The following is a 12,821-nucleotide window of genomic DNA, read 5'->3' as shown; positions in this document are numbered from 1 at the left end:
TTTTAAAATGCTGAACATACAATTATTTATTTTTTATTTGCTGGAGCCTCAGTATTCCGTTTTGCGGGCGGAATTTGATCAGTGGCTTTTAAAATGTCATAGAATCAACAGGAAATTGAAGTTAATCCCTTTGGTTGGCTGGGATGGGAGCTGAGCTAAAATAATACCCTCTCATTATGACAAAGGACATTCGCAAGATCACATCAGACCTTGTGTGTGGTGTTGGTGTTATCGACGTGTGACTGGGTAAAGGTTTAACTTCTCTCTAACCGTCTGTGATCCTACTGAAAATGTTAGCCAACTGCTTTTTACAACACTGTCTACCCAGGCCTGGACAAGAAGATGACCCTATGAGACCTGTTAAAACACATGGAAACAGTAGACAACTACATTAAAATGTTATTTCCAAAGTCGCTCCAATAGAAATAGCTTTTTATGTAACCTCATTGAAAAGGGTCAGAAGAATGCTCCTCTCTACCCCCTCAATACCGGGGCATTTTCTTTTTATTTCCACTACTCGCAGAGGGGCTGCCAGTGCTCTCTGTCATTTTAAGGTTCCAACAGGCATGTGTGTGGCACAGCTCTCCTCGGTAATGTGCGAACGTGCTGCATTTGTTTGTGAGAACGTCCCGATGCCATTCTATCAGAATTACTTGAAAGTAACCATCCCTATGCCCTTCTCTTAATCAGCGGAGGACCCTCTTTTCCAAGAAGGGTGTCATGACTCCTACACCTCACATCTCCCTGTGTGTTGATGTGTCAGGGGAAGGGGAACGCTCGTATGTGAATGTGTGGTGTCTTGCCATACACACACACTGACTTCAGCCAGGGCCTTTTATGGTCTTGCTTAAGGTCATGCCGGGCTTGTCTTTTGGAAATGGCCAAGGACCACCAGGAGGTCCGACACACTGATGCGTAGCCAGCCTCACTCTAGGTCCAGTTGTTACATGGCTTCTTGCACCACCACCATGCCTCTCTCTGAATCCCTCAGCCCTGACAGCTGGATAGGAACTGGGAAGGGGCTTTTACCCCCCACTCGCCTCCCTCCTGTGACTGGAGTGAATGGATGGTTCTGGCTCGATCAACACATGTTTCTCTCCCAAGGAGGGCCTGTCATCTGGGATTGTGACAGGTTGACCTCAGTAAATCTGCCTCTGTTTAACACGGTAAGGTTGCAGAGGAAAGCCGAACAGAACCCAATGAATATTCATGCTTTTGGCCCTGCTGCACTCATTTCACTGACCCAAAAGAAATGCACAGAAGAATTACATTTTGTTGTTAAAGGGATATTTCAGATGTTTTGCATGTTAACATTTTCAATTTACTCTTTGTGCTGTAGAATTTCCCCCCAAATTTTTTTGGGGGGTGAATAACAGTTTATGTGCTTCTTTGCTAGGCTTAGTTGGTTGCATAAGCAATACTAGTGGTATTGTCAAAATGTCCCAAAAAGAAACTCTACAGATATAACATGTCTTAGTTGGCTACACTGTCAAGCATGTTTTCAACTCATTTTTAGTAAGTGTCTCACTTGCACAGCTTTTTTTTGTTTATTTTGTTAGTTCAGTCAGTATAAATGCTGTTCAGGGAAAAATATGTTGACTACATTTAAATATGGCACTTCACTTAGCAAATTTGCATATGAATTTTACTAGCATAATGTTTTCTCAATGAAACTGTTAACACAGCATTGTTATTTTAGCTCCCCCACCATTTCATTATTGGCCGTTTTAACAGTGTATACACAGATGTCAATATTAAAACACTTGGCAATTTACGAGGGTATAATTTGAACTGTTTGCACTGCCCATTCTGCCCTTGTTGCAGATAGTTCAAGTTAAACATTTCCATTATTCGTAAGTGTAATCTACTCAGAGACACATACTTTGATTAATGGACAATAACTCTCTAGGTTATTTAAGGGTTTGCCTATGGTACTAGGGGCTGGTTGGTTCATTACCAAAGCACAATTGAGACAAAGCATCCATCTGCTTTGGTAACACATGAACAGTTTACACCCACTCTGTGCGAAAATGTCACCCTAGAAAATACTCAGGGCTGACAAAAAAAGACCAGAGTGTAGAGCCCCAAAAGCCAGTCTGGTGATGGTACTAATTTTAGGTCTAGGACAGGAATGGCATCAAAACAGGGGCAACACAGACCACATTGGTCACTTATGATGTCTTTGTCTTTGAATGATGGGTAACCTGCAATGCCAAATGCTAGACTGTTTTTTCTCTGTCTTTGCAGCCAGGCACAATCAATTACATTTTTGATGAAGTTGGGGTAAGTGTTTGACTAATGAAACTACATCTCCCTAAAGCCCAGCATCTCAGTTCATTTGAGTCTTCACATAGTTTCTGAAACATACCCAGTACCCACAGAGACTCCAAGCTCAAGGTTTATTCCCTGTAAAGGTTTTTAAGAGGATTTGGCCACTTTAAGCCAGTATGCTGCAGGTAGATGTGATACCAGGACACTAATACAGTCCCACCACAGAGCATAAAAGTGTCAGCAAACTGAAATTGCTACAAATATTAATAGAGTCACCAGAGCAAAAGTCCTCAGAAAGCTTTTAATGAGTTTGAGGACACAGTATTCCCTAACAAGCTTTCCCAGATAAATAAAAAAACAGGGCAATGTCTATGTCTAAAGACCAAGATGTCAGTTGAAGGTCATCCAATTACTTCACACCCCCATTGATACAGCAGCTTATAAAGACTTTAACTTGAATGCTATCAAAACTGGACCACATCCCTCAGTGTCGATGTCAACAGTTTCTCAGATCAGTGTTTTTCCCCCCAAAAAAATATGGAATTCCTCATGAAGCTTTAATCTTCTGTCACAGTAACTGTGGCTGAATTTGGAGACCTTGCGGATCAGTTGTCGCCCACAATTTTTTCCTCCTTTTCATTTCTGTGTTTTTTTGTGGAAGTTGATAGTAGCCACTTGCTCGACTGACAAGTCACACCTTCCAGCCCTGCTGGCAACATTACTCTTTGTTCAGAAATCGTTTTGGTAATGGGCCTCAGGCCCCGCTGATGGGCCAGGCTCCTTCGAATGCAAATGAATATTGAAATTAATTATCCTCATTAACGCTCATCCACATCCTGATGAGTTTTATTCTGACTGTCCTCCTCTTCCTGAAGCTATCCTCTCTTGTGTCATTAATGTTCCCCACAGTGATTCTCAAAAAGTCCAGTTTGGTAAATGAGTGCTAGTCATCACGCCTCCAGAGCACCTCAGTGGCTGATATTATTAATAAGGCTCTAAGACAGGCACAGTTGGGAATGAAATACTCTCACTGTGATTATTTTTGCACTGCTAGGTGCTTTGGTACTCAAGAACTATTGCTCTTCCAATCATTTACGTTTGGTTCCCACATTATAAATGGGAAAATACGGTGAATTAATGGCCGGAGACACAATAGAGTGCAATAACCTGCCATTGCTCTTTGGAATCTTATAAGTATTTCTGTATCTGCAGCGTAGAGAGAAAAACATCTAGTCTGTTCAACTTTTATATCTGGCAAATTACTTAGTATATTGGTTGTAGGTTACTGTAGTTCTCTACCATTTGGTTATGAGACAAATAACTGGTGCTTTGGTAAAGGTTCCCTGTATTAGTGGTGGTATTGCTTTTAACAGAAGGTGGCAGGAGAAATGATATGCTGTGTGTCTGTTTGGGGTCAAATGGAGCTCCATTAATAAGTTAGCTGCCCACTTATGCACAACAACACAGTACAGAATATCCTGTAGGACATAGGTCTGGTTTGCAGACATGCTTTCATGTGTCACAAACATTCCTTCAGTCTTGGCAGAAAGCAGTTTACTTCATGAATCAGACATGAAGAGATGCAGGTGATGCAGTGTTGGTGGAGCTCAGGCATTTTTATGACTGTTATCAGACTTCTTTTTTTACTGCTCAATGGGTCAGCCATAAGAAAATTAATTTCTCTAATTACATATTCATCTACATGTTTCAGTGTATGTCCACAAGCATTGGTTTTTAATCATAAAAAGGATTCAATCACAGAATCAACTGCATTAAAGAGACTCTAGGTGCTCTGTTGAAAGTCTAGATTCATTTTACCTCACTGCATTCCTCACTGTCCTTTGTCCACTCCGTTCTCCTCATCCAACAGCATTTGGCAATTTCAAAGCAATTTTCAGAGCTTTCATCAATGAAAACTCAACCAAACCATAAATTCCTGTCAAACTTGGCCCATAGACTGTATACAGAGTAGGAAAACAAACATGTAATTTGTGTGAACTACACCTTTAGTAATATTGTAGTTTCTCATCTTCATGGGCCACAAATGCAACTGGATTTATTTAGTAAATATTGAAAGATTTGATAATTAGCAAATGTGTTGGGAAGAATAATTGCATATATTAATTATATTACATATTACACCTGTAAAAAGCCATGTGCATTTTCACTCACTATTAAATACTGTACCTTTAATAAAAGTATAAGTATATATAGGCTGATTTAATGATTAAGTAATTATAAGCGCTCAGTAAGTTTTCACCACTTGATATCAAATTGTATGAGAGGTAAGAAATGAAAAGACTGTCAATATGCTCTATCGTGCTGTAGGTTTAATGGTCTGTGGCGTTGGGGACATTGATGTCTATTTAACAGCTTCATCAGTGTGAGTGAGATGTTTTTTCAGGAATATAATTAGTCTGTAACACTCAGATATGTTTTTTTGTTTGTTGCAGAGCGCTACACAGGTTATTGGGGTTCACATATGAAGTGGTGTGCACATCATCTTAATTCATATGCAGAACACTTCAATGTCACACATCAATCAATCAATCACATTTATTTATAAAGCGCTTTTTACATCAGCAGTTGGCACGAAGTGCTTTTACAAAACACCCAGCCTGAAACCCCAAGGAGCCATAAAAAACTGTGTTGAAGCACCGTGGCTAGGAAAAACTCCCTAAAAGGGGCCGAAATTCTTCAATGTAAAGAGGAACCAGTCTCGTAGGGGTCACCAGATCTCTTCTGGCTGTGCCAGGTGAACATTTAAGATTACAAGTTGTAATAATTAATAAATGCATGCATGCATAACACAAACACACAAAAACCATGCATAATACATAAACAATGACAACTGTCAAAACCCATCACCACAGACGTTACTGACAGTTACTCCATGTGCAGTGCAGAACGTGACAGAGCCAGAGCTATACTAGCAAAAATATTAAAATTTGGCCAAGGAAGTGTGTGAATGTATTTGTAGCTAATGCAAGCTAACAATACCTGCTTGTGTAGCTAGTAAAAGCACACATTTTCACTAATAGGCTAATCCAAAGGGTAACTGGTGAACATTTGTAAAACTCTTGGGAGAGAAATGGTCCCTGCACACCGAGTTCCTCTCTGTATAATTTTTTGGCATGCTTACAATGGCTCTCAACTCCTGGGTTTTTGGGAAGCTGAATAAAGATACATTGCTGGAGGCTTTATGCCAAACATGACAACGCCGGTAAGATACAATAGATGTCAACTACACTTGCAGCAAGACAGGGGAAAACATTTGCATTGGGAGGTGAATTCAATGAGCAAAACATTTTAATTGGTGAGCCAAATTACAGTGCGTAGATAAGTACATGAAATGGTCGCGCCTAGAAACTCCCAGAAATTGAAAAGAGGGGAAATGCTTAGTGCAACACACACTTAGAAATGTATAAAAATAACATTGTGTGGTTATGATAAGTCCGTGATTATCTTTTTTGTGTGATTATTGTACCTATCAAAGTACTGAAATAACAGATGTTTAAATATTGTACATACTCTATCTCCATTTATAACCACCATCACTTTTAATGTACTCAAAGAAACAACTTGAAAAGATGAAATCAAGTTAACATCTGGATACTGAATGATTGTGATTTGTTCCCTCTCACATTGTCTTGCTGTTCCTACAGTCAACTGTGTTAGATTGGTCGATCTTGTCCTCAGGTGTAGCGGTGCAGAAAGTGCTGTGGCAGAACAAAGGGAGCTGCTTTAATATGTGCATATCTCAGGCGCTGAATGCTGTCACTGTATTTAGCAGAGAGGGAATGTGCTCCCCAAGGAGTTGTACTGGGTACACCTTTTATTGTTAAAATGCTTTCATCACCACATATAGATCCCTCTGCCATCTCTGACTGTGTCATATTTAGTGATCTCACTTCCTGCAAAGCCTCACATTTTATCTTTGTTCTCCCTTCGTGGTAAGAACTTGTGATAATGCATTCATTTTTTATGAGTTATCTTTTCACAATTCTTCCACTGCCTGAAATGCACATGATGAGGGTGAATATTTCATGACACATACTGTATGTTATTAGTTATTAACTTTATGGAAAGCTGGGTGGAAAATAAATTCACATCAGAATGTCAGTGTTGTTAAAGTGTGTTGATTTTCTTGGATATTTATCTGACAAAATAAAAAATAAGAATATTTATTTGACTCATTTCTATTGGCAAGTGTGTTGTGCTTTATTATTAATTAGATAAACATTTGGATCCAGTAAAAAATATAAATGTTTTAATGCGCTCTGAGAAAGTTACATATTTGGAACATTAATTTGTCATAAATGTTTTTGTTTTTTTGTGAGAAACCTGTTTCAAAAGGTTTTGTGCTATCAAGTTTGAATGTATTTTGAATAAATTCGTTCTTAGTTTTACTTTCACAGTGAATACATGAAACCGTGTCAACTTTTGGGTTACTAAAAACTGTAGCAGTAGTCTGAGTTTGAGAGTCTGTTCAAAGAATAGATAGCTATTTCAAGGGAATGGCTGAACACAAAAACTATACTGAAAAGATTGCCATTAGAAAAAAACATTTAAAGCTGACATCAGTAGAAATCCACTTCCTTAAAAAATGTGGGACAGAGCTTACCCATGGTTACATTTAATTAATTTACCTCAAAGTAAAATATATATGACCATTTTATAAATAATGAAAATGCTGAATAATAATTTTGAGCTTTGAACCCAGTTGCCATAAAATGAATAGTTTTGACCACTAATATAACTGGCATGCCCCATGTTGTTCTAGAAAGCATGATTTCAAGCATTCTATTAGACCTAAAGGGACCAAACCAGAGTGTTTACTTATATTTATAGCAAATTCATGACTTGCATTTGGAAAACGCATTGATGCTAACTACCTGAAATGATGACAGAGATAAAGAGTAATAGGCTATTTGATTTTGTCTGTGTGCTAGATCAAACACTAATGACATCTGATATCCGAGGAGGTTTGAATGAAATTATCAAATGGCAAGTGTCAGACAAATGGTAACCCTCAGTGGATGTGCTCCCATCCATTTGGATACCAAAACTTTCCCTCCCCCATTATATGTTAGTAACCTGCATCAACCTTTGCTGATAGAGCCTATATAAAAATGTCTGATCTAGGATGAAATTATATGAAAATAGGGAGGGGGGGGGGTCTAATAGTTAATAAGTGGTCTTGAAAGTATGCACATTGAACATCTGAAGTAAAGACATTTCTGCTGTATCATGATGAAATGCAGTTAGCATCTAATCAGAAGTGCAAATCGAAGAGGGCAGGAAATCTTCTAGTATGAAGTAAAGTGTATGTTACCATTGGGAATGTATAGAAGAGCAATGAAGACAAATACAGTGCAAAATGGCAATTCTAAATGAGCAATGAAGGCCAGTAGGGGAGGGCAGAAAATATTTATAAATGTACAAGTATTAAGTATACTGTCTCTATGTGCAAGTGGGAATGAATAGTTGTGCGATGAGGCAAATGCAAGTACAAATGACAATTCTGACTGTGTAATCAATCAAGTTGGAGGTGTAAGATGGTATGTACTGAAATGGGGGATAGTAGCATTGAGGTTCCGAGGTAGACGTGTATGTAACATCTGGAAAAAAAAAGAAAAGCAAGTACAATGGCAATTCTAAATGTCCATTGAAGGCAAATTAAAAGTGCAAGGTGGAAAGCGCAACTGAAATGTATAGCAGCCCCTTCTGCAGTGCCCGTCTGGCACCCTTGAACCTGCATAATACAATACAATTTTCAGTTTGAGGCTCCAACTTTCCCTCAAAAGCTAAAAAGCTTCCCTTAGTATCTCTATCGTTCTTACAAAATACCCACAGCGCCGTCCAGTCGATAAGCATTGATGTGCTCTTTGTTTAACAAATCAATTTCTACCTTGGTGCGTTTCTCTCTGCCCTGTTCCATAGCTTAGCTTAACTGTCTGTTTGTAGTACCGTTAAAATGCCTGAGTGTTTGCAGCTGGATTTGTAGTACTAGCGATAGACAATAGCGATGGCCTTATCTGTGATTGTGCATGAGAGGGAACCCACTAGTCCAGACTGCTCATTACCTCCCCACACTCTGGTGCTAATGTGCTCTGGTCAGAGCCTCGGTATGTTGTATGGCCCCCTGAGCCTTGTCTGAATGCATCACGAGGCTGCCTCGCTATTCATTCTGCCACCACTGATTGATTGGCTTTTGTCTCAGTGATTAGAGGCAGCTCATGTCTCTTCCAAACTAGGAGGAGAAAGAAAAACCCAAAAGCTTTAGGGAAGCTCAGAGGATAACCTTCCATTTCAATCAGTGGTTGTAGAGCTGAAGTGTGCACTTCTTTTCCAGTAATCAGCAAGGAATCGTTGCGTTATACCTCAATAATGAGATTCTCTGCAACTCTTTCCAGTAGGGGCAAAATTGCATCACCAAATATGTTTCAACTCAATTTTATTCACTCTGTGTAACTGATCTTTCGCTGCAGTTAAGAAAATATATGTATTGTGTACTTTGCCACTAGCGAAGAACTCAATATATAATGAAAAATCTGTGTTTGAGGGTGTACTAATTACATTTCTCAAATTCACATTTCTGTTGTAGGGCCTACACCTGCCCTTGCAGATGTTTTTTTGTCAAATGAAGGGGTATACCCTAGTGAGATGCCCCTTCTCTTAGGATCTGGCATGTTGTTTAGATCCCCTGTTTCATTTCATCACTGTTATTTCCCTGGTGAATAGGGCCACTCTTCTGCCTCACTCAATAATGGGTTCCCCCCCAAAAAATGTAAGTATATAATTACTCATGTATGGATAATTGCCTGATAAATCTTTTACCCTGTGCACAGCTGCTTGGGAGAGCTGTTTATATTTGTGTTGATAAAAGGGGGCTCAGAAGCCACATTAATGACTAGGGAAGCCCTCCGACTCTGACAATAGCCTGAGGTTTGTCTCTCTGTGTCACGCAGCTTGTCTCTTTTCTCATCGTTGGAAAAGGTCTGTGATACCACCGCAGCTGAGCTTTCTGGCTCCCCGGGAGTTCATCCAATAACACCAGGTGCTCCCTGGTGTATAGCCAGGGAAGTGCCTTTATAAGCCAGTTTGACATTGAGATATTATTGGGGAAGCTAATTCTAGAGGTTACGATTCACCAATCGGCTTTCAGTCGCACCGAGCCATATGAATGCGGTGTGAAAGGCCTGCGTGTTTATTTGCGGTGATATTGCATGTTCTCCTGTTGTTTACCCTTCTAATCCAGGCAGCGGGGTGTTTCTGTGGTACCATATGGGCTCTGTTCTTGGCTCTCTGGGATCTCTGGGCTCCCTGCCTTACTAGGTACTGTAATATGGAAAGGTGCATGCAGCTCTCCGTGAGACCTTCCCCTTTTCAGATGCTGTAGAAATGCTGACTGCTGGTAATTAGCATCATTTATTTTCTTTGTGCCTTCTGCTGTTCAGCTGAAATATGTTAACAATGCCTCGGTTTGGAGGACCCAATCGGTGTCATATTAGACCGGAAGGCATATTGATAAGAGTGCTTTGAAGGAAGGCGGGTGGAGTGATTAACATTGATCACTGATTCTGTCTGCATTTTGTCTTCTTTTAAAAAATATATATTATGGGAATAATCTACTGGCAGAGAAGATGGTAAAACACCAGGTTTCTTGTCCTTTGAATGATACATGAAATTCTGGTAGAATAAACATGGAGACTTGCCAAGACAGACGGAAGATATAGTTCTGGGAAACAGCCTGACATAAATGACATGCCAGTGGCAGAATAACCTAAATACATTAAGAAAATAAAGACTCAATAATGAACTGATGCAAACCATTAACTAGATGTCAGTGTAAAACGTAATAATATTTTAAAAGCAAGGTTTGTATAAGTCCATGCTGGAGGAATACCAGTTGTTATTCGCAGGTTGTTGTCATGAGGAGTCGTATCTCCCTGAAGAATAGCTTTCAAAAACCAAGCATTACAACAGGGTCATCACTTGTTGTACAACAAAACGAGATAAGCCGAGCTCAAGTCATAGCTGGAATGCAGAGGGGATCCTTTCAACAATATTGAAAAATGGCAGGCTCAGCATGGGTGCATTTAAAGCAAGTTCCCCCTGAAAACGCTATCATTTATTTATAGTCTCTTCTGGGAGTCATTGTGAGAGTGTGGAATGACAGGAGGTTCCTGTCACCTGGACCTAAAAAAACACATGGACTCCATCAACCATGGTCCATACTCTGTACCAGATGCTTTGCTGGTTGTGAAGGCTGCCAGGGACATCCAGCCAGACCGCAATGGGACAGAAGCCCAGTGAGAGTGGTCATCAGATGGGCAGCCAATAGGGTTTAGTGAGGTACAGAGACAGACTGGATTTAATCGAGAGAAACCTGGTGTTTCGACAGCTAAATAGCATTTCTGTTAACTATTGCCTAGCAACATGAAGAACGTGTCACTGAGCACTCGGAGGCGAAGGTAATTTAGTCGTGAAATCTGTTGTGATAGTCAAAGCTCATCAACAGTCAGTTGAAGCAACACTAGCAAGGAATTCCAATCAGCACATGCCAGTGCGCGGAGTTCTCAAACACAAGCGGCGGTTCGTTAAACAGGGATCTTTTCCCATTCGTTGGACGGCAGTCCAATTATCCCCACGGACAGTTTATCCTTCCTCCAGCTGTAATAAATGGTGGGAATGTGGAGAGTTTTAAAAGTTGAGGACATTACATGAAGTTGACATGACGGACAATGCTGTCAGGTTATCGCTAGCTGTAGCTATGAAGTTGTGTTTAACATGGGGGTTTGGGAACCGTTGTGTCGGGGTTCTGAATCACCCCCTGGCTTCGTATACGGTTGGGTGCTCTGTGAACCCTCGCTTCTACTGCAACACTATGGAAGTGCCATGGTCAGACTCAGAGGAAAGGGGCTCTAGCATTTGCCAGCTACCGTTTCCCACAGGAGCCGACGTCAAGGGGGGGACAGAGATGTGACCCCAAGAAACTTCACACCCCTCTGGCAATTAGAGGCGGAGTGAAGGAGATGAGGTGGTGCGTCTGGCCCCTTTGTGTGGTATTAACCGTAATGTCTTGTCCTCTATCCTACATCCATTCAACAATTCTGGGCACTGATTCCAAAGCAACCATAAAACAAGTTACAATCTGCCTTGTAGTCAATGTATAAGCACCAGGTGAAATAACTTTGTCTATTAGTGAAGTAAATGTTTTTCTCTTCATTTTCTTACAGATCAGCATATTGGAACGGCAAATATTTGACTTCCTTGGGTACCAATGGGCTCCCATCCTCACAAACTTTGTGCACATCATCACAGTTATCTTGGGGCTCTTTGGTACTGTACAGTTCAGACCAAGATATGTTACTGGGGTGAGTTATTTTCTTTGATTTCCTATAAGATGCTTTCATGTCTTGGGCAGCATGTGAATGGTTTCAAGTAATGTGGTGTTATAGAACCAATTTATAGAGTATATCTTACATAACGCCCATTTTATTTTAGTTTTCTCAAAGGTTTTAGTGGAACAAGGAAAGTCATGTTTATTGACTTTACATGTGTAGTCACTATACTGAACAATAATACATTGTATTTTTACTTTTTCCCCCATTTACTAACATGCACTCATGATCTTCAGAATCTGTTTCACAGTCACAAGCTTTTTAAACAATCTTGGCTGTACAGTCATGAAAAAGCCATAGTACGCTGAGGGAGTGTTTGCTGCCAGGCTAGGTGAAGTAATGGAGCTTTAATCTGACAGTAACAATATGGACTTCTAAGTACTATGATGTCAAAGCTAATGTCCTATACACGATGGTAACGACAGCAGAGATACATCTTCATTTATTAGACTCTCTGACCTGAAAGATACCCTTTGTTGTGACAACCTGTCACTCAAACCATAGATTATGGACATTCAAACCCCTGGTTTTTTACTTGTCCGTGAGTTCAGGAGAGATATCAATGTCATGATGGACTTTGTCGTCCCACCAATGAGACCCCTGTCATATATCAGAGACAAAGGAGAAACCCCCCACGCCCATAACATGTCTTAAAAGATGCTTCACTGTCCGACATTACTTCTGCTTGTATCCGTTTTGATAATGTTGTCAGGGCAGATGCATTTGTAAGTTAACACGCTGCTTTCCATTAGCTTGAGAGGGGCCAAATGAGGTGGCATGACACATGTCCATCTTCTTGATCTAATGTCCTGAGAGCGTGTCAAATTTTTAGATGGTAAAAACCCTCTTTGTGGCAGCTTGTCGCTCTGGTGAATTCAGCAAGAAACATAGATTTTAGTTAGATGTGAAGGGGGGAAATGTGCCCTGACACCTTCCCGAACACTGCCACCCCCCCCCCCCCCAACCTCCACACTCCTGGATCTCCAGATTGTCACCAGCTCACCTCCCTGTTTGGATGATGTCCCTGATTGAAGTCAGTGGCATAGTCTAGCCCAGCTCCCATCCTCAGAAACTGTATGTGGGAGACTCATTAGGCCACCGCGCATCTACGCTGAAGGATGTGTCAACCAGCCAGCTGCACTC

The 12,821-nt window shown here is 40.6% G+C and overlaps 1 protein-coding gene across 1 annotated transcript in view; it reads left to right on the top strand.

The window, feature by feature from the left end:
* nkain2 (sodium/potassium transporting ATPase interacting 2) overlaps positions 1-12,821 on the top strand; it is a 126,904-nt gene that overhangs the window by 32,428 nt on the left and 81,655 nt on the right. Inside the window, exon 2 of the mRNA XM_010882969.3 lies at positions 11,514-11,651. Within this exon, the coding sequence (XP_010881271.1) occupies positions 11,514-11,651 (138 nt within the window). The remainder of the gene's footprint in view (positions 1-11,513; positions 11,652-12,821) is intronic.

Source organism: Esox lucius, chromosome 18 (genome assembly GCF_011004845.1).
Source record: "Esox lucius isolate fEsoLuc1 chromosome 18, fEsoLuc1.pri, whole genome shotgun sequence".
NCBI lineage: Eukaryota > Metazoa > Chordata > Actinopteri > Esociformes > Esocidae > Esox > Esox lucius.
Note: the sequence above shows the minus strand (reverse complement) of the source record. Positions and strands in the feature narration are given on the sequence as shown.